This window comes from Dysidea avara, chromosome 6 (genome assembly GCF_963678975.1).
Source record: "Dysidea avara chromosome 6, odDysAvar1.4, whole genome shotgun sequence".
NCBI lineage: Eukaryota > Metazoa > Porifera > Demospongiae > Dictyoceratida > Dysideidae > Dysidea > Dysidea avara.
Window position 1 is genome coordinate 18,007,517 of NC_089277.1, and position 22,226 is coordinate 18,029,742.

The 22,226-nt window shown below is 35.9% G+C and overlaps 3 protein-coding genes across 6 annotated transcripts in view; 1 reads left to right on the forward strand and 2 right to left on the reverse strand.

Annotated features, from left to right (window-relative positions):
• Positions 1–701: 701 nt before the first annotated feature.
• Positions 702–11,135, reverse strand: LOC136258199 (uncharacterized). Of its 2 annotated transcripts, none has more exons than XM_066051525.1 (12): positions 10,933–11,135; positions 10,514–10,876; positions 8,736–8,789; positions 6,702–7,085; positions 6,411–6,479; positions 4,956–5,000; positions 4,635–4,748; positions 3,697–3,760; positions 3,560–3,633; positions 3,227–3,286; positions 3,062–3,134; positions 702–894 (listed from the first exon to the last, which is right to left on the reverse strand). In XM_066051525.1, the coding sequence occupies exons 1-12, from the start codon at positions 10,960–10,962 to the stop codon at positions 788–790; spliced, it is 1,437 nt and encodes a 478-aa protein (XP_065907597.1). In that variant the 5' UTR covers positions 10,963–11,135; the 3' UTR covers positions 702–787. The 2 variants fall into 2 exon arrangements, with proteins under 2 accessions (XP_065907597.1, XP_065907596.1); XM_066051524.1 differs by having other exon boundaries at positions 8,646–8,789.
• A 1,533-nt stretch (positions 11,136–12,668) lies between these two features.
• Positions 12,669–19,623, reverse strand: LOC136257412 (uncharacterized). Of its 2 annotated transcripts, none has more exons than XM_066050607.1 (12): positions 19,476–19,623; positions 19,117–19,425; positions 17,408–17,521; positions 16,822–17,199; positions 15,831–15,899; positions 15,735–15,779; positions 15,115–15,273; positions 14,411–14,483; positions 14,290–14,363; positions 13,667–13,729; positions 13,535–13,607; positions 12,669–12,939 (listed from the first exon to the last, which is right to left on the reverse strand). In XM_066050607.1, the coding sequence occupies exons 1-12, from the start codon at positions 19,500–19,502 to the stop codon at positions 12,830–12,832; spliced, it is 1,494 nt and encodes a 497-aa protein (XP_065906679.1). In that variant the 5' UTR covers positions 19,503–19,623; the 3' UTR covers positions 12,669–12,829. The 2 variants fall into 2 exon arrangements, with proteins under 2 accessions (XP_065906679.1, XP_065906678.1); XM_066050606.1 differs by having other exon boundaries at positions 19,117–19,414; positions 19,462–19,617.
• LOC136257411 (U4/U6.U5 tri-snRNP-associated protein 1-like) overlaps positions 19,567–22,226 on the forward strand; it is a 43,547-nt gene continuing 40,887 nt past the window's right edge. For both annotated transcript variants that reach the window (XM_066050604.1, XM_066050605.1), the window contains exons 1-2: positions 19,567–19,691; positions 19,858–19,973. In XM_066050604.1, coding sequence (XP_065906676.1) covers positions 19,864–19,973 — 110 coding nt within the window. In that variant the 5' untranslated portion in view covers positions 19,567–19,691; positions 19,858–19,863. The remainder of the gene's footprint in view (positions 19,692–19,857; positions 19,974–22,226) is intronic.

A 22,226-nucleotide genomic window follows, 5' to 3' on the forward strand; every position in this document is an offset into this window, starting at 1 on the left:
AGCAGGCTGGATGTGAGAACAAGTGATCAGGGGCTGGAAACCTGAGTCACTGCATATATAGTACAGTTAAATATAATTAAAGATCAATGACCCAAAAAATGAATTGTACATGAGGGCCACGATTGGTCATTTAGTATATGTAAATAAATAAGATGTATATATATTAAGTGGTTCACTCTGTAAATAGATAGAGGCAAGTCTGGAGTACTGATCCATTGTCTAAGAATACTTAACTGTTATATGTATAGTTTATGCACATGCAGGGTGTGTCAGTCAACATATGCATGGTTATGTGGAAAAAATCCAAGTTGACACTTCAGTTTTATCTTTTCTTCATAACTACTTCCTACTGTTTTATACATTGGCCATTCAGTGATGAATCACAACTAAATATCGTAAATGGAGTACACAATATTATGGGTTATAATTAACAGGTTTTTAGTTTAATTTTTTACACATATAGGCATGTATACAGTGTGCTCATAGGTCAATGTTTCACAATTGCTACTGTAAGCCTGTCATATAAGTTGGTGATATTCAACAAGACTTGGATATGTGCTGTTCACATTACCTATGGTTTGTTTGGAATGAACCCCCAACTATCCAAAATTTCTTTCAGCTAATGTTTGAGTCCTAAATAAAATCCACATCCTCTGATGAGCTGTATACGTGTACATCATAATGTTAAAAATAGCTGAATGTTGTTTGTTATCTGAAAATGTAAATGTTTTAAAAGGTAAAAATATAATTATATATCTGAGAAATCTTGGATTGGTGAAACACGGAATTATGTACGGTACTGAGTCCTTAACTCTCTGATAGCATCTTCAATTTTGTTAATCCAAGTCATCATCTCAGCTTCGCTGGATGCTTTAAGGCTGATAGCTCTATAACCTGTATGAGTACAACAATTAAAAATTAACACTTAAAATGTGAACTGCTGTACAACTGCAAAGTTAGATCCCACAACGGTTGTCAATAGGGATGCGGCGATTATGCTGGCATAATTTTGGGCATAATAGGTATGTGTGGGAATCAGGAATTATGCTAGCATTTTGAGGTGATTATAAAAATATCTGCAGATTGTACAATTTTGTTTAAAAAATCGAGATACTCAATAGGGCAGTCCACTGAATATTTATTTTCTCTAATAAAGCAGTCACATTGAAATGAAATACTCTAATACAGCAACAGATTAAAGAATTCAAGACTATTTGAATTTTAAACGTCAATAAAATGGTCTGATACAGCAATAAACTGACATTAGCCAATTATGGTGGTATAATCTTCGGAATAATGGGCAATTCTCAAAAGCATAATAGGTGATTTTTTAAGCACTGCTCAAAAACATAACTCGATTTTTAGAACATAATAGCCTCATGCCTAGTTGTCAAGCACAATTTTTTCTGCCAGTGCTTGTAATAAGGAATGCCAGATTATGCAAACATCTTATACGTACAAAATTTAGAAGTACATATTTTTTGTGGTTTAGAAAATTTCAGCGGTTATATTTTTGGGGATCGCTCATTTTTTACTCAGATTATCTGTTATATTTAGAGCTAATGTTGATAATCATTTTTGAGGATGAAAATTTCGTGGACAATTAAGCAACCGCGAAATTCGTGAAAATTTTCTCCTTCCCCTTTGTACGTATTATGGTAGTGCTATTACACAACATATGTACATATAGTGGTTACCGAAGCAAGGTAGACACACACACACACACGCACACGCACACACACCATACATAGTACTGTATAGTAGGGATGACAAAGGTGTAGGCGTGGCCACTATAGGCATGGAGTATTGTGGCGTGGTGTGGCATGGAGTATTGCGGAGTGGCGTGGCATATTGTGGCTGAAGCTGTTTAATTTGTGGCTTGTAGGGCAAATTTTGCATTTGGCCTAAAACTTCTTGGTGACACAAGTACACTTAAGGCTATTCTTCAAAAGATAGTCTTTGTTTACAGTACTAACAAACATTGCATCCTTCACTGTTTCTTTACGAAGCTGTTGTGTTAAAATAATATCCTGGAGGAGACTGAGTGTGGCGCTCAACTAGACATTGGGTGGCCTGCAGTTCGAATCCTGGGGTAGGAGGGATTTTTTTCCTTTCTTTGGCCCTTTTCTATTTCACCTTATTGTTAGCTAGGTTAAGTAATCATTTAAAGTCTCCAGTTCTTGTTAGGTTAGGTAATCCAAAGGCTGCAGCATATGTTGCTATCAGACCTTCAGTGCTGGTCACTGTAAAGTACTAATAATAATAATTCATACAACCAGAGTCTCAAAGTGAATCTAATATTTTGCACATTTTCCAATAATTATAACATGATGTAATGCCATCCCGTAAATATACGTACTTTTGGACTCTTCTGAAGACCTCTATAACAATGACTGAAGTAGGAATTAAATCTCCACTAGTAGATATGACTACAGGCTTCTCTTCAAGCCTCTTGCTTCATTGCTTTTTATTAATTTCATTTATTGTAATTAATTTTTAGTCTTCATTGTAATTAATTTTAATTGTAGTTTTTATAGGCTTTTGGCATCGATTGCCATTTGTCCTTCAGATCACTTTCAATCATACTGTCCTATCTTCTTTGTACCTCACTATCTAAGCAATGAAAATAAAAATTTCTATGATCTTTATTCATCTATAAAATTTCTAAATTTCTCTACAGTTTACACCTGTTTTTTTTTCGTTTTTTTTTTTTTTTTTTTTTTGTTCTTTTTTTTTTTTTTTTTTTTTTTTTTTACTGTTTTGAGTTTGGGATTACTCTGCATACATTTTTGGGCTTGACTACACCTAACCAATACTGTCAAACTCACATGAAGGAAAAACAAGGCTGGTATGTTTTTTGGCCAGGAAAGCCCGAACGTTCATGATCCCTACTACACAGTACTACCGTGCTGTATGATTTCAAAACATAATTGCCTCAAGCCTAACAGGAACCACAGTAAGTAGTACACTACACGCATGCACAAACTCACTCACACACGCACGCGTGCACACACACACACGCACACACACACGCACACACACACATGTGCATATGGCTTACACTGGACATGTTTTTTTGCTGGTTTTTTCACTTTAATCAGTGACGCTCGTTTATTTATCACTTCAAATGTGGTCTACAGAAAATACAAACACAACTATATTATATCCATTTGCAATAATATGAAGTATAAAGTGTATGCCTAGTTTTATATACCTACATACGCACCTTTTTTTTCCTTTCTAATTTTAAATCAATCAAAGGGATCATACCAAGTGGCCTGGAGTCCTATGTACAAGGGGGGTGAATAAATATCCACACCATATGTGTATATACAGTGGAACCTCTATATAACAGACACTTTGAGACCAAGAATTTTTGCTCTATTTTGGCTGCAATATAGAAGTTTTCAATGGGTAAAAATGTATTGAGCCAGGAATATTGGGACCAAAATCTTTGTTCTTGTTATATGGAGGTTTTACTGTTGTGTCCATAATTTAAAGAGTTCTTTTAAGAGAGATTCCACTGTAGCATTAGTCAATCGTAAAGCAGTGAACTTACTTGTTCTGACTTGGAGTAGAACAAAAATTCTTTTGTTAAAGTAAAATACCTTTTTCGTGACATTTCGCTGTTTCCTGAAATGTAAGCATATTTATTATGATTATTATACAAAAAAAATTAAATTATAATGCAGTTACCTTCCTTCAGTAAATATCCAGCAAAAATATTACAGGAAAATTCTTCTTGGTCCAGTGATATTTCCTGCAAATTAAATTCACCAGTACACCATACTACACAAATAGCAACAAACAATGCAAATGTCTCTACATACAAAATAGAGAATCCAAAGCATTTATATGTATAACTTTGTCCTCTTACTACAGTGAGACCAGAAGAGTGTGCCAGTTCAATTACAGGAGTGTTCAAATAAGTGAATTTGTTCGGATAATACACACAACTCCGTTCAAATTCTAATAGAAGATACACCAGTTGATGAAATATTTTAATAGAACAGTCAATGCTACTGTTTGAGGTTGCACTGTATTAAGAGGTCTGCTTCTATGGCTGCTTTTACCACAGACAATGTGGTAATTAAGAATCAGTGCATGTTCCTTCAGTGGTATAATATATTGTCTTGAAAGCACTTTGAGCTCAAGGAGGTAGCCATTATGTATGCCATCATGCATCCTCTTCTTCAGTTTGACACTACCATATGCACTTATGAGGTGTTCCTAATACTTCCAACCTAATGAGAAGGTATCTTAAAATTTGATATACCACTAACTACAGATTTTTTTGAGCATCATGAATAGCCCTCTTAATGTGTAAATTTAATGGACATTGTTCTAGAGTTATAACACAATGAATATTCAACAATTACTTGGCTATTGTTCTTTTGCTCACATATCTGGTTTTGCTGTTTGCAAATCTTAACAGATTAGTACAGAGCATGTGTGACTGATCAGGAAAAGGTTCTGTGGACGGTTTTATTGATTTCCTGTGGTATCATTTCCACACCAGTGATTCTGCTTTCCATGGCAAGGGCTATGTTGTTCATTTAATACGTATATGCATGATATGACAGCTGCCATGTAATGTAGACAAGTATATATAGTCTTGCTGAGCTGAAGCTTACCACATCAGTTGCAGCAACATTGTCTGTAGCATCTTCAGGTAGACGATTGTCAATACGGCAGAGTTCTTCACTAAATTGTTCTTCACTAAATTGTTTACTTGCTTGAGAAATAGTCTAAATGTAAAAATTACATAATTACGTGTAGTGAGGCTAATAATACATTTTGCAGGATGCATTCTATAAGTGCTCTATGGATGAACTGTTGAATAATCTGAATTGCTACAGACATATATGTACGTAGCCCTTTTAACCTCTTTCCTCACTTTAACCTTTACAGGACTGGTTACAAAATGAGCATTACAGAATACAACACATACATACCTTTGCAGCCCTTCTCTTCTTATAGGCTGGCCATGATTCTGGTCGCTACAAAGTAGAAGTAAACAATACATACACAAGGTAGCTGCTATGTATATAAAGTGCAGCCACATAACACGGTCATATACATATGGAACAGCAACAAAGAGTGAATGGTGATGTGTGCTATTGAGGCTTTGAGTAAGGAAAAGTCATCTCTACTTATTACCATACTGAATTACTCTACTTCACTGCAAATCACTATTGCTGTGAATTTGACACATATAATCACATACATACATACATACATGTAATAGTTGTAACACGGGCATGAGGGCTTTGCCTGATATGTATGCCTGACTGCCCGAGAGAAGAGGGCATACATATCAGGCAAAGCCTGAATGCCCCGTGTTACAGCTAATATGTAACACTTATTAGGCTGATAGCCTGTGCAGGGTGATCAATCACCCAAGCCAATAAGAGTGCAGCCACTGAATGTATTATATATACATAACTAAAATTTTTGATTATGGGTTAGCAGCTAGTACGTTCTGGTTACGTTCGGTTATGATAAACTTGCATATCCTAGAAATATCACGTAGAATTTCCGTTACACAAGTTTAATGTTTAATCAGTGCTATTGAATCGTTTATGGAAAAACTATGCAGTTCACTAAAGGCCTAGACAGGTAAGCTTGCTTGTAGAGTGGTTACTTCGTGCAGAGTGGTAGCTTCGTGATGGGGGCATGTCCGTATTCGAAAACGTGCGGAAACGACCGATGAACTAAGCTATAGTGCTAGTTTTCACCTTAGCCCAACGTTTTTCAACTCGTAGGATGGTGAGGATAACAAAATGCTCTCTGTCTGAGTGGTTTTCATAGCGAAATCCAAGTTGTACATCCTAATCACGTGAGTGTTGATCGATCCCCACAATCGATTTCAGCATCAACGTCTATATAATCACAGCCCAGTTGTAGACCGGCTACATTTTGTATGTAGCCCGGCTAGCTGGGCTACATACGAAATGTAGCCTGGGCGGCTCCTTTGATCTGAGGTGTGAAAGTGGTAAATTACATATGTAATTATTGTCTTTCTTAAGATGTCACAATGAAAACATTATTGGTAAATACTAGGGATGGATTTTAGCATTCTAGTACTAGCTCTCTAAAAGTTACTCACAAATACTAGTGACTTGTGGTCATACTCATTACGCCAGACCTTAAATAGTTTGTAAGCTTTTCAAGTAACAGCAATGATACACACACACCCTATACTGTATTAATGTACTGATGTTAGTGCTCCTGACAAGCAATGTGTATTAACAATCAAAGTCTACTGAGCTACGTCACATGATGCAATTTTACTATCCAAGTACCAACATCTTTAACAAGTACTCAAATATTTGTAGTGTTTTTTCAGCCCAGGTAAGCAATACACCATAATTAATTATTTAAACACATTCAATACACCATATTGCTACCTGTATATTCCCAGAGTTTAGCAGAGCTGTATTACTCCGAAATACTGCTTGGCTTTCCTCATCAAGTTCCTAGAAGAATGCAAATCTTGTAGTGTCTGTATATGGTCATGATGGATATGTGCAGGGACAAATATATACATAGCCTATACTGTCATATCCTTAGATGTGCTCTACCCAAATGTGGGTGGGCATATAGAAAGAAAGGATCTGATTAAAGTGTAAGCATTTATATATATTGGCAAAATTGACTATATAGTGCTTTGCTTGTAAATGTGATTTGTATATACATACCACTACAGTGTTTAAATGTTCATCATCAGTTTCATCTGCAGTACTGGTAGAAGAAGATGATTCCCTCATCACAGATTCATGTAAATCTTCATTGGACAATGTACTGCAAGGTATTGGGTATTTATGGAGCGTCTGACAGGATGAATCCCTGCTAAATGTGTAGTCACTCTCTTCAGAGGCAGCATCAAGGTTACGATGAATGTAGTCAGCGTCTTGTTTAAGATGTGTCTTTATGTTTCTCAGTATCCTTCGTACCTCACGGTAATGTTTGGCCAATATCTGTGTGTTAAACTCCAATGTAAGCTGACTGCCATGTAATCCGTTGGCATATTCCAGTAATTTCTGAAACTGCAATACTTCAGGACTTGCTTGCCAGGTATTATTCTAAAAACCAATACATATAAACTTCAGTAACTGGGTAAGTGATGTGACTACAAATCTAGAGCATCTACAACCTTTAAGCAAAATTAGTATTAGTTGCAGTGAACTGGAAGCCCATGCATACGTATGCAGCTTATGGCCTGGAAACCTTCTAAAGATCCATTTTCTTGCGTTATGTGGTGGTAACTGTGCAATAGTAATAGTGGCCATGCTGCATACTAAAGTGCATGGTTCTGTGTATAGTATTTTGTTACTGTAATATGATACATTCTTAAAAGCAGAAAGGTAAAGAACTTATCTTGCTAAATAGCATACCGTATAGTAAAAAACTTTGGCAAATTTGGCGAATAGCATTCAATTCGCGAAAGTTTTTTTTGTCAATTATTTTAGATGATCACACGAGCACATTGAGTAACTAGAACTTGAGATGAAGGTCAGCTCGTACCACCACACAATAAAGATTGAGCTGACTTTGGAGATCTTGATCTTCCTAGGAATGTGTCCCACAGTTGTAAGCACTCCTTGGGATAGCATTTCCAACCGGCTTCCCATTCGCATGTCAGTTAGTTCATCGTCTCGTGATGGATTTGGCCAAATACTTTGATATACGTGATAACCTCTGCTACTGGAGTTCACTGAAAAGCAAATATGTCGCTCTCAGCATCGCAGGAGATAGAGAAGCACACCTTTGCTAGCACGTCGTTAGATCAGTAGCTACAAAAGTACTGTTACAACAACAACAACGCTAGCTACCTATACACTTACTACACTACTTAACTGATGAGTTGACACCTTGTTGTTCTATCCTTACGTACCATACATTAAAAACTTTGAAATACTATTCGCCAAAGTTTTTACTGCCAAAGTTTTTAATGTAAGGATAGAACTTTGGCGAATAGTATTTCAATCTCCAAAGTTTTTTCTGCCAATTTTTTCAACAGAGCAGTTTCATCACACTTTTTTACCGCCAAAGTTTTTTCCTATACGGCATGGAAATTTTGTGAATATAGCTATAAAGTTTTTCTAAACTAAATAAGAAGCCAAAACTTTAAGTTGTGGCAATTTTTCTCAAAACACAGCAAATTTTCTGTGATGTACCAAAATTAACCCTTGTGTAAGAAGCATAGTTCCCAGACATGTAGGGCAACATTAAGAAATTTTGTAGGAAATATTCTCACACCGTTGAATTTTGTAAGCAAGATTCCTACACATGACATAATGTGTAGGAATAATTCCTAGAAGATGTCTTACACTTTGTGTCATGTGTAGGAATCTTTCTTACAAAAGTCAACAGTGTGGGGGTCCTCAATAAAGCTCTACACATGTAGGAACCATGCTTCCTACACAAGTGTAAAATTCCTTCCAGTACTTATCCCAAAATTATGATTTCTTATTTAATTTGGAATATGTTTATATTATGTAGGTATAAATATGGAGTCTCTCCCATTGTTCATTTCTCTAGTAGCACTGACTGACAAACCATGCCGTTTGAACATGTACCATAATCATAACAACCATTCATGCATACAGCTATTCAACTGATAACGTGCTTTTATCTCTCACTTGTAGATGCGCTATGAGCTTGTCTTTGTCTTGCATTTGTTTTTCTAAACTTGCAATTCTGTCCCTAAGTGGTTGAGTACATATACTTACGCTTGACTTTAGTGTCTCTGTCATCATTTCAACTACCATGTCCATATTTGGGTCCTACAAATAGATAAAAAATAAATATCATATAAAAACAGTTTGTGTAGGAACTTAGTTTATGTGGTTAAGGACATAACCAAATAAAAGTTCCTCTTACCTTTTCCTAATACTAACTATACATACCTACACAAATAGTTATTAAGTTTAGACACTTGGAATGCTCTTGTATACACAGTTATATGACTGGGAACTCATACCATACCCAAAAAGATTTTCCATCCCATTTCCCATACAAATATTTGCTCCATATACTTGACACATGATCTGACAAGCTACTGTGACAAAACTGTACATGACACTCTCTAAGTAAGCATATACGGTTATAAGCAGAAGTCATATATGATCCCCTGATATTTCCCATTTACCATATACTTAAACAATTACAAGCCTTGCACATACTTGACTAATAGACAATTGATCTAATTGGCTTTGTAACACAACCTTACATGACTCAAATGCCATACACTCAGATTTATAACGTGCCATCCACGAGAATGGTCATCATTGCTAACATTGTTTCAGCTGTAACTGACTCATGCACACTACAACATGTAATAGAAATGAAAATTTCTATATAGTAGCCATGGTAGCAAGCATTGTCCTGGTAACCAATATAATATTAAATTGAAAACAGTCTAAACTCAGCATACATGCCTAGCCCTAGTCTCGTGCTCAGCCGGGCTCACACTAACCGTCTGGTGACATTCTTGTACTTGGAAGTGCAATCCAGCCAAAATTTTGGCTGGTAAATCAGAATTGATGAGTTGCACAATCGTTTGAATGTATTGGAAGTAGATAAAGCTGTTCATTACAAGTTTTGACCTAAGTTTGTTCAAGAGGTTCGTTATCACGTTGTGTTTTCTGATCTCACCTTATAATAATAAGACCGAAGAATTGGTGCGACTCAATATTTCACTGAAAATAAAATGCTATACCCTCTACTAATACTGCATGGTAATAGAAGAGATCGCATCTAGTAAATGACCTGTTCTGAATTTTACTTTATTCCTAGCCATTTTAGAATGGTTTTTCACTGTTTTTAAGAAACTCAAGCATTGTCTCTAGATATGTGAATCAGTGGATGATTTGGGTTAGGACAGTTTAAATCTTATTAAATGCACATGTATAGGCAGACAATAACTGGTCTATTTTTAAAAAATCCACTGGGCAATTGTATATAAGCCATATACTTGGCAATTAAAGGTTGTATTACAATAGCAATTTACAATAGACCATGCAACTATTCTCATTGTGCACATATTGGAAACATATATACAAAAACTTATAATACAAAACTGTTGTGTAGTAAGGACTTATATTCTGGGCTGGTCCCCTAGATATATCAGTAATAGCCAATAAAATAAATATACACATAGGAAATGCATATATCTGGTATGTGTAATTCTATCGGTGTCACATTAATTTTACTGTTTTAGGGAAATTTATCATTTAATTTTTATATGCATGGGAAATCAGTGAAAAGTGCTGCTATAAGGTCCCCCAGGACAAGCATACATTTAAATGTCTAATATAGCATTTCTTGTCTGGCCTAATGACCTCATTGTTGACACTTCAGAACTATATCTCTAGGGTAATACTCATAGTAAGCCTCAATCCCCAATATACTCAGAACCTGATGTTACTTCGATAGTACAGGCAGCCTAGCTACCGACACGCAGATCACAAATTTCTATAGGTATACACTACGTACATGACAAAATTACCTCTTCATAAGTATTTGTTGATAATAGCTGTATACCTTCTGTCAACTTTGCCGCAGTCTCTTTTATCTTCTCTGCTAATTCCATATGAGCAGAGTGCTCTTTTTCCAACTCAAGACAGGTTACAAATTTCTCATAGGCGTGTTCACCTTTACGTGGTAACAGTTGAACAAGGTAGTCAATCTTTTGCTGTCGAGTCAGCTGTTTATGGGATATTTCATCCCACTCCTCTTCAGTAAGCAGTTCCAATTTTCTCAATAGTGGAATCAGTTCTTGCAAACTGAGGTATTTTCTTAGATCAGAGTGGTTCTCCTGCAAAACTTTGGCAAAGTTAACGGGCAAAGTCGGCTTTTCCTTGGGTTGTTCCTGTAAACATATAATAATCCTGATAATGCAACGGGGAAGCATGCTCTGTTACGTACCTTGGGCGTTGCCGACGATAACGAAGACATGTCTCCCCGAGTGTAGCTATCCCTTTGTTCCTCCGGCGCACTGACGATTCAAGTAATGGTGACTCGAAACTAAGAGATAGGCCTATATACGCTAGTGCGCGGCGAAAGCATCAGCATACAGAATAGATACGATGTTGATAACCTTATAATTTATGTTACCTGTGGTCCCTCGACGCCCGCCCCAACTCATTATGAAAGGGGCGGACACCAATGGAGATTTTGGCCTCCCTAAGGGGCCGGCTCATGTCAGTTTAGGTGTAGGTTTGTGATTAGCTTGTTTTTGTCAACCATTCACTTCTATCATAATTCCATTATTTACTCTTGTAATTATGTAGCTACATTTTACACTATTGAAATGTACAAATTTCACATAAAATGACTAGATCTAATTCCCACAAGAAGGCTATGACCTGGCCTGTTGAAACAGAAAGTCAGAATCTTTTACAAGGTACAGTCTACAGGTCAGTGCCTAAAATAACTTTTGTTTACACTGCACACTTTCTCTGAATAACTGACACCTACAGCATGTATCAGAAGCAAAGGAAGCACCTTTCTGGTGAAGTGCACATTCGGGGCATAATCTTTTTTCAACTGATGCCTGGGCCTAGGGAAGGCAGCCAATCCTTGATGTACAAACAGTCCGAATGCTAACATGTAAATTAGAAGAGTCTGAGGGCATGCTTCTCTCGAAAATCGGACTCTGAATCTGAGAGTGATTTCATATGCAAAATAATATAGTTAGTATTGTTTAGTATACATGATATGTAGTCATGTTATATATTCTTATGGCAATTGCCCTATAAATTAACATTATACACAAAATTACATTTATCACTGCACACTTCAGATTTAACACTACAGTGTTAAGGCCTTATTTTAGGCCCTACTACAGGTATAGGGTGTAATGTTTGTGGTGTTATGTTCAGCTGTGAAATCGAGTTCAGTGGTCTGCCCTTCACATGAAAAATGAAGGGTCTGTCATACAGAACGAGACTGATCATGAGACATTCATGATTGCTCCAAATCCTGGAGTACAGCTAGGCCTGGTTCCTGAATGCTGAAGAAAACTAGCTAGCTGTGGGAAGTTTTAATGTAAAAGAGTTGAGTCAGTAGCTGCACATTTTAAGCTGGCCATGCACATAAACTTTATTAGCTTCTCATTCTCCAGTACTCAAACTGAATCATTTGCAGAAGTTTATAATTTGGGGCAGTTAATTTGTTTTACCTATTATAGCTAACTCACCCAACTCTGAAAGCAACTTTCTTGACTGCTCTGGCTTTAATAGTTGTTTAACAGCTGCATTCAGCTACCAAAGGTTCCATTCATTGATATTTCTAAGGGTCCATCATGAAAAATAAATTTTTGGGGGGAAGTTGTATAGATTGACATTTTTCATGCATGTTTTTGTATAAATTTTAGGCTGTTTTCAAGCGTTCAAATCCTGCAGCATCTCAGAGTTGCATGCACCCTAGCCCCCAGAGTCCCCAAAATTCTACAGCCATACAACAATACTAGTCTTGCTGTGCCCTACTTGGCCTCACCACTGGTGGTGGTGACTTGTGAACATATAAAGGCAACATGCAATGCCAACTGAATCTACCAATAGATTCCTATCCACTGATCACCACTGCATTCTTATATCAATGGTAGGCTTCTGAACTTTCAGCATATACCATGTGAAGTTGAATGTTACAGGTTCCATGTGTTGTGATGTATACAGCCACTATTTCAAATGAAGGTATTACCATAATATATTACCACAAATAAAAACTCATTGAACAATACAAAAATAAAAATAATGAACCTGCCAAATAAAAAATATATACAAGTAAATATTTGAATTATGTACATTGGAGATCATGTGATTCATGAAGTATGATACAGAGTTGTTAGGTTGGTGATGACATCTTCAATGTTCTTCACCCAGTGGAGCATCTCCACTTCACTAGATGCTCTTAGTCTGATTACTTTGTAACCTGTAAAAATTTCAAGAAATATTAGGATACTATTAGGGCTGAGCAATAGTATCGATAGTGCGATATATCGCGATAGTAAATCACTATCGTTATCGCGATAGTAGGGATATCACTATCGTGATAATTATGATAAGCTCAGATCTGCTTTAAAATGGTATTAACAACCCTTCTATACTGTTTTACAGTTGGTATTACCAGCTTTCTTACAAAGGAGTGGCCTGTAAAAGCTTTACCAAAAGTTCATATTCATCGATCGCCCACGCAGTCAATTAACAAATGTCCTGTACAAGCAAAATAACTTTCTATATGACTGCAAATCATAGCTATACAACTAAGACTTTGTTAAGAGCAAAGTGTTTCATAAACTATCGGGATAGTATTCACTATCGTGATATTTAATGAGTAACTATCGTGATAGTAAAATTTTTACTATCGCTCAGCACTAGATACTATCAAATCTGTTACTTGTAAAGTAAAAGAAAATGATACTTCAAACAGTGTATACAGTAAAATATTACACTAGGAATCTAATACGAATAACACTGTCAAAAGTGCACTTAGTAATAGCACTTACTGAACTTAACATATCTCTTACTTTGAACAGCCTTTTTGTTTGGCTTATTCACTTTTATAAGTGATGACGTCTCCTTGTTTAGTAGTTCAATACTCTGAAAAAAAAAAGAGAAGATAAATATATTTGTTTAATTTTTAAAACACAAACAACAACCTTTTTCTTTTTTCTTTCCAATGCTAAGTTAATCAGAGGAATCAAGCCAAGTGGTCTAGTGTCCTATAACAATGTCAAGAATATTAAATACAGTGGAACCTTCTATATAAGGCCACATAAACTTAATTATTAGTTTCTCATCCCCACCTGCATTGCCGTTTTTCTTACCTCATCAATGATTTTTTGTACCACTAGTGGCTTAGTGCAGCCATCCAGCACCTTTTAAAGTCGGTACATTGCTAGAGCAGTCTCAGAAAACTACATTCTGAGTCATTTTAGCTAGCTAATTCAGCTATCTAGTTAGTAAAAAATAAAATAAAAATCCATCCTCCCGCACTGATATTTCAAGGCAGGAGGATGAGAAACTAATGATTAAGTTTATGTGGCCTAAAGGACATTTTAGGATCAAGAATTTTTTTAGTAGTTTGACTCTCTCAGACATACAAATGTATAGAGCCAAGCTATTGAAAGCAATTTTTTTCTTTACTATGAAGGTGTCCTAAATTTGGAGAGTCCTTTAAAAGGTTCCAATATAAATGTGCCATAAATCTAAACTACAGTGTACAGCCATTAAAAAAAACTGAAGTTGCTACACATCTGTAATGTTATGCTTTAAGACAAACCTGTTGTGATTTTGAATAAAATAAAAACTCTTTTGTTAAAGTGAAATATCGTTTCCTCCATATATCTCCATCCCCTAAAATATCGCATAACATGATTGATACAATCTGTGGGAACAAGTACCTTCTTTCAGTAGATATCCCTCTAAAACAGTACTTGAACACTCTTCATACTCCTCTACGGACGATGTCAAGTCCTGCAAATGTGTTCATAAATTTAACACCAACATTTACAAAATAACCAATCATTCCAAACTGCTGTTTAAAATCAGGTTATAAAAAGCAGATAAGTGTAGGTGAACTACTCTAATAGAACATACACTTGTTCACCAAGAAATACTCCAATAAAACAGTCATCAATAATGCACTGCAAAGCACTACTAGGAATTGTCTCTAGGAAAAATTCTTGTAAGTTTCATGGAAATTCTAGTATGAACTGTTAATGGATTCACATCACTGCAAAATTTTCATGTCAATTTCATGCAAAGCAGTCCATACATTTATACCACGAAACATATATGAAATACGACCTGACACACACACACACATTTCATATAATTTTCATAGTACAGTGGATGAAACAGTGCTATGAATATGTTTGCATGCACAACAAGCTTTGCATGAAATTTATATGAAAATTTGGTAGTGGTATGAATCCATTAAAAATTCACACTATGGTGGTATGAATCTTCCATGAACATTGCATGAATCTGGTAGTGAAGTTTACTAAAATAGTTCCATACATCCATATCTTATACGTAGAGCTACTACATTTATAAAACACTCAACAATTTAAAATACTATATACATTTTAACAATTTCGCTTACCACACTAGCACATGCCATAGAATTGTTTTCATCACAATCTTTTTCTCTGTTGATATCTGTTTTACAAGCACCAGAAATGACCTCTCCTTTTTGATGACTGACACAAGTACTATCACTGTCAGTTGTAGAGGTCTCTCTGACAAAATGATGTGAACAAGTCTGTAACACACAGAGCTCCATAAACCAAAATAGAAGAACATTTAATTATTTTAACTATTTATTAACCAATAAACTGTAGACTTCAGAAATGACATACACACTACAAATGAGTATACAGCATATTTCTTCTCTTTACCATGCATGCAAGACCACTTGAATTTAGCATTGGTAACATAAGAATATTTGTTTGATACCAGTATTATTAGATCAACTACAGTATTGATTAGTGTTCCTGAGTAGTTAGCTTATACACTTAAGTATACGAGTTTGTCTAATGTTAAAAAGGCATCATTTCCTTACGTATATCAAATACTACTCTAATAACTGAACCAGCCAACTCTATAGCTCCATTTAGAAAACACACGTGGGAAAAAAATTGCATAAAGAGCATATCTAAAATGCATCACTTGTTAGAGTGAGTCTTGTCAAGTGGTCTCATACAAAACATATACCAAAATTACCTTTGACGCTCTTTTCTTCTTCGAAGCAGGCCACGATTCAGGTCGCTAAAGTACAGTTAACAGCTACCAGTAACCATCTAACCATCATTAACAAACCTGGCGACTTCTGTTGAATGCTGTGACTTTTTTCAGTGTTACTCTCAACCGTTTCTCTTGTTCAGGATCCTGTGTGGCAGTGAAAAGTGCCATGTACACTTTTGAAATTAACTGGGACTCAAATTTGATTGATTATGTAAACCATGTAAATCACCAACTACAGTGTTTTCCTTTTATCACATAAGGTATACCATTTTAAGAATGCACATGTACATCAGTCAGCTATGTTAACCACATATTGAGGAAAACATTGTCATTTATTGAATGCTAAGTAGAACGTATCAATTCTGCCAATGGAAACCTTTATTTATAACCATCCTGCGTCTTGCATGGTGCATACTTCAGAAATAAACACCTAGAGCTGAATAGACACCGATGCTAGACCCAAAATCAATTTATTGGAAATAAAACCTCCAGGATTCTATATGGAAAATGGGCAAGCCTGATTATATCTAGTGTCCACTTTTTAAAGTCATCAAATATACCAGTACAGCACATACGAGTCACTGTTAAGCCTCACAAAGGAAATGCTATAGTGTATGTGCCATCTATCTCCAGTTCAACTTAGCAAGTATAATAACAGTAGACTGAATTTCATAAGAGGAGCTGTAAGTATAGTAAATCTTCTATATATTAGTCAAATCCATAACTATTTTCCCAGTGAAGAAGTACTGTCTACATGTACCGCATGTACTGAAACACAGTCACAACAAACTGGAAGTCAAATGGATGCCTAGTATAATTGGTGGTCGTTACAACTTCACTGAATCAAATTAGAGAGAAGGAAATGAGACTTAAACATCTGCATACAACCTTAAAAGGCAAAAGTTTTACCAAAATACAGCCATCTCTCACCTGGCCAGGAAGACTTGGCTGACAAAACAATCATTACAAATGCAATGCAGTATGTTATATCAATACATTATTACATTAGGGGACCACAGTATGAATACATCAATTAAGGGGTTTCCATATTAGTATTGATTCTTACCAATTGTGTATCTAAATCGTCATCAGTTTCATCAGCTGAAGACGTTGCTTCTTCAGATTCCTCTTCGATGGTTAGTGTACTACCACTACTTGGCTTGGGGATCCTGTTAGAATTTTTTACCCCATTTGGTTGTCCCTCAGAATCCATGGATGATGTCCTACTACGCATGCTGTCACTGTCTTCTGAAGCAATGAAGCGTCGGACATGATCTGTGTCCTGTTTGAGACGTAACCTCACTCTCTTAAGCATCAGCTGTACATCATGATAATGCTCGGCTAAAGTGCGAGTATTACAGTCCGGCAGTGGTTGACCACCATTAGCGTACTCCAACAGTCGCTGGTATTTTGTCAACTCATCTTGATATGCAGAGTGTTTCCCCTGTGAAACGAGTAAAAAATGTACACAAAGGGTGAGAAATATTGTTAGATCATTTTGCTGGTATCTGGGGGAAGTGACACATTTATACAGAAATACCCATAATATGCACTTGTGTAAATTCCTTCATGATTTAATAGTTGTGTTCATACTCACTCAACCACAAGTCAGTTGGATGGGAGAACAGTGTCTCAGCTTTCAGAATAATTACCTTTTCAACTAGTTGAGCTTCTAGACTAGCAATCTTAGCATTCTGCTCATCTAGGAATGGCTGTATCACTGTCATCAATTGTCCAATTAGTGTACTAGTTACCATGTGTGACTCCTAAACAACACAGAAAATATACACACGTAAAGGTATATTATATTGAAACAAAAAAAAATTGGAGACTTTTATCATCAAGATTTAGATTACAGCTTATTGTCTCCAATCTGTGTATCATATAGGAGATATATGAACGTATATTTATTTATAGAAATTTTGTTTCTACATCTGGTAGTTTCTTTACAGTACAGAGAAAGGAAGTCACAACAAACTGGAAGTCAAATGGACATACATGGTTAACCAACCTAACAGCTTGTTGCTATACACTAATCATGCTCTGGAACAGATTCTACACAATTAACTACTAGATCAATAACCTGCGTGGTATATATATATATATAATGATTAACAAAACAACCCACTACATGGTTAACCAACCTAACAGCTTGTTGCTATACACTAATCATGCTCTGGAACAGATTCTACACAATTAACTACTAGATCAATAACCTGCGTGGTATATATATATATATAATGATTAACAAAACAACCCACTGCTACATATCCTTATTAAATGCTACACTACACACAGATATACTTTTGAGTGTGTGAGTACCATCACCAAAATGAGGTAGATGCATACAGAAATACACTGCAAATAAAAATTCTTGAAGATACTTTGGCTAACTTTTTGGCGACACTACAGTCTACAGTGTCACATAACGGATCACACATTACATTATAACCTTATGAAAACCAAGCAAAAATTGTTTAAGGCGTCAGGACAGGCAGCAGCATGAGAAGGCTTGAGCCCTGGGATACATTGGTATTTCATGCTTTAGAATATAATGAGATCATGTGATGAATAATGGTGACGATGTGCAACCAACCTATTCTTATTAACTTATTAAAACTCACTGGCTACCTTGTGAAAAAACATAAACCACTGGCCACATAAAAATAGACCCCATTGTATACACAACAAGACCACCTAGTTATTAATTTATATTTGGCCCCATCAGTCTGGTGGTCAGAGGATTTAACATATTTTATTTCTTAGATCAGGCCATCACAGGTGACTTCCCTTTTATACACAAACAAATAGGGTGAGACCCATGCTTTGATACAGGGCAGTTGTACAATAAACAACATACAGACAAAGCACTAATGCTGTAGCATTGATGAAGACTGAAGTCAGATGAGAAGATTGTGGATCCATTGGGATAAGCTATTATTTGTTGAATTACGTTTCTTTTGACTTGCCATAGGTAGTAAACACTACACAACTATAATGGGCTGTCAGGGATTATTCTCTTGCTGGTGCTAGTAATTCCTGGTGTCACATTTATCTCACATATAAACCAAGGGGGTGTCACTCCAATATACACTGTACTACGATCTGCGGTCAAAGCTAAAGGTCAATGAACAAGGCCGATTTTTCACAAAGAACAACGGTCAAAGCTTCGCAAGTAAGTAGCGCACGGAAATATAGCGAAAATTAACGGAACCAGGTCCATGGTCAAGACAAAATTCGACAAAAGTCAACAGTCAAAATCGATCTTGACCAACTTTGACTGCGGTCGCAGATCGTAGTATAGTGCTTATTGGAGTGACACCCCCTTGTAAACTACTCCATAAACATGTACTTTCCTCACCTTTGAATGAGAAGGCTGCAGTGGGTGAATTGCTGTCAGTTTATCAGCTAATTCTTGATGTGCTGGGTGCTCACTCTCTGACTCTAAACAATTGACAAACTTAGCGTAGGCATTTTCGCCTTTTCTGGGTAGGATTTGTACCAGGCGGTCGATGCTTTGTAACGTGGTCGCTTTGCAAGACAATTCCTCCCATTCTTCTGTGGTCAGTAATCCCTGGCCATTGAGCAGTGGAATAAGTTGTGGTAGGCTGAGAGACTGGCGAAGATCGTAGTGGAAGTCTTGCAAGATTCTAGCGAAACTAGTTTTCTCCTAAAAGAGCACAAAATGTCAAAAAACAGACGATACCTTTTTTTCGAAACCTTCTTCACTATTGAAAGTAGAGACATAACAGCTTGCTGTTAATTGGTTGGTGTCTGGCGTGATCATACATGCTGCTTCAGTACGGTGCTTACTTATATCCTCTAGTCACGTGACTTGTTATTGCTTATCCACTTTTAAAGCGCACCATATTTTATTTTCACTCTCGTACGGTGCACACGCTAGTGGTCTTGATAGTCTGATTAGAAACTTTCCAGGTGAGAATTTTAACCTTATAACGTGTAGCCAAAGTCCATAAAATATGTCTCTGTCACTACGTGTGTTTGATCTATTTAACGCTACACATCACATTCATGTATAAAACGTTATTGCAACGACTCTTCTTGTTTACGTTTTGTATCGTTTTTCTCCGTATACGTGCAGTGAGTTATGGGCAAGAAGCGGGATAGGAGCAAGGAGAGGAAGAAAAAGAAGCATACTAGAGACCATAGTGATGATGAACAACACTCCAGCAGCCACAAGAGAAAGGATAAGGATAGGTCAGCTCATTTCATATAACACAGACAATGATTCTGTAACAAGGGGCAGTCATTACTATAGAACCATTTGCTTGAATTGAGATAAAGAAATCCTTAGAAGAGGCGATCAAGCACCTTTAAACAAAACGGAGAGTTCACAAGGGATCTTGGCCCATTTTTAGGTGAAATGAAGCAATCAAGGTATACTTTTGTCCGTCAAAAATTTACTAGATGCCAGTCACAAATGGTTCTATAGGACTATTGGTAGTGATTACCTGTTTGGGTAATAACCATAATTGGTAACCTGCTTGTATAATGCATGCAAATCTCCTGTACTGTGTTTCATTGAAGCACATTACAAGTTGGTAAAGATATGTTGTTAATGTACCTGACACGAAACTACTGGTTGTATGGTAGGTATGTATTATTTTAAATCAATGTGGCCTATCCCATAATACTTATGTTGCAAACTTTGGATATACTGTACCAGCTCTATTAGTTTTCTTATTATTGTTGAAATACTGCTTTTGCTATGGCACTTCGCTACAGTAAATATTACTCTCAGTCTTTAATTTCCTAGGGGAATTTGCATCAAACTAGTTGACAGATTCACACATGTTAGAGTATATGTGACTGGCCTATCTTTTTTGCAATATTCTATTTTGCAAATAAACTGGATAAAAATGTGCATGCCACACAAAAATTTTGTACATTATATTTTATTCACTTTGGTATGCAGTGAAACAAAGCTCAAACCAATAAACCTATACGCCATTGAATTTGCCTATTCTTGGAGATTAAGGATATGTTTTGTGCTACAGTAAACAATAGTTGTAGATTTTTAAGTAATCATAATTCAAAGTTTTTAAAGTCTATTTAATCATAGAATACATTGTTAGCTAACCCTTTGACAGCCAATGTCCAATATATTGGATGCCAACACACAGACTTGTATTAACACTTATTATTTTAAAAAGAATCATTAACATGTTATGAACCATCAATTTCCTAACAAAATTATACCAAGCATTACCTTGTTTGAAGAAAATCGCTGCTGCTAGGCTGTCCAAAGAAAGCAGCTCTTCCTTATTGTCCACCATTACTCTACACTATAGCGCTGAAACGATTATTTAGATATTCGACTATTTGGTCAATTTTGAGATTGTGAACAAAGTGACATATTCACACTGAAAAACTTTATTTTAGAAGAGATAGAAATAGCTTTCAGGCTTTACCCTACTGTCTAGGGGTGTGCGATAATGAAAATTTTATTATTGCGATAATGTACCTCATTATCACGATTATCACGATACTTGACTACACGTAAATACTAATTAGATACTGTAATTGTCTCATAAATAAATTATCATGTCACTTATTATGCAGTTGTGCTTGCTTTATAGCTACCTGTATATCTAGAAACCAGTGTCATGACAAAAAGTATTTGTTAGATGGAATTGTAAAATTTTCTTATTTCAGGTTGGCCACATGTGGTTTATAGAAGTATCTGGAAATTTCCTATTATCATGATAATGCGATAATAAAATTTTTCGCGATACCGATAATGACTTCACGATAATTGATTATTCACGATTATTGCACAGCACTATTACTGTCCAATAAAGATTTCATTGCTTACTTGTACTTAAGGGGGGATACTGTAATATTCAGTCATTTTGTTCACAACTATTAGAATAGTAAAAATTGCTATTCATTTTAGCACTATACTCTACACTCACTACTTCAATTGGCCTTATCTTCATCGTGCTTCATCACACGATGTTGAACTAAATGCCTTTAGACTCCTGATGGTGATTCAGTCAGTGTACAAAAGATCATGTAACTAGAGCATTGATTTGCAAAAAAAAAAAAACAAAGTGGAAGTGGAAGTTTGGTAAAGACAACGTTGCCTACTCATTGCTTCATATATCACAAGTACTGTTTCATGTAGAACAAGATATTATCATACTTTATGAAATTATTATTAAGTATAAAACTTGTATGAGGATGATACAGTCCTTGTATATAGATTTTGTATGACACATATGCACCCACACATCGTCATCATGATTGTAATCATAACGTAAGAGTAAGAAAAGTAGTCATAATTTAATTGCACTGTTATCATGATTACAATCATCATAGAAAACAAAGTAATTGTTATCACATTCATCATGTAATATTTGTCTGATGGTATCGTGAGATTTGATGTATGGAATAAAAGCTGAAGTAGTTGTTTGAGTACAGCGTACATGCAGTGTCTGACTGTCTCTC

Bases quoted from the DNA above. Each gene is read 5' to 3' on its own strand.
- LOC136258199 (XM_066051524.1), bottom strand. From the start codon at position 10,962: ATGTCTTCGTTATCGTCGGCAACGCCCAAG. The intron at 3,634-3,696 runs GTAACTGCATTA...CTTACATTTCAG, and splicing joins TGGATATTTACTGAAGGAAG to GAAACAGCGAAATGTCACGA. The intron at 895-3,061 runs GTAAGCCATATG...GTACTCATACAG, and splicing joins AGCAAAAAAACATGTCCAGT to GTTATAGAGCTATCAGCCTT.
- LOC136257412 (XM_066050606.1), bottom strand. From the start codon at position 19,502: ATGTCTCTACTTTCAATAGTGAAGAAGGTTTCGAAAAAAAG. The intron at 15,900-16,821 runs GTAAGAATCAAT...ACTGCCACACAG, and splicing joins ACGATTTAGATACACAATTG to GATCCTGAACAAGAGAAACG. The intron at 12,940-13,534 runs GTAAGAGATATG...AAATTTTTACAG, and splicing joins AAACAAAAAGGCTGTTCAAA to GTTACAAAGTAATCAGACTA.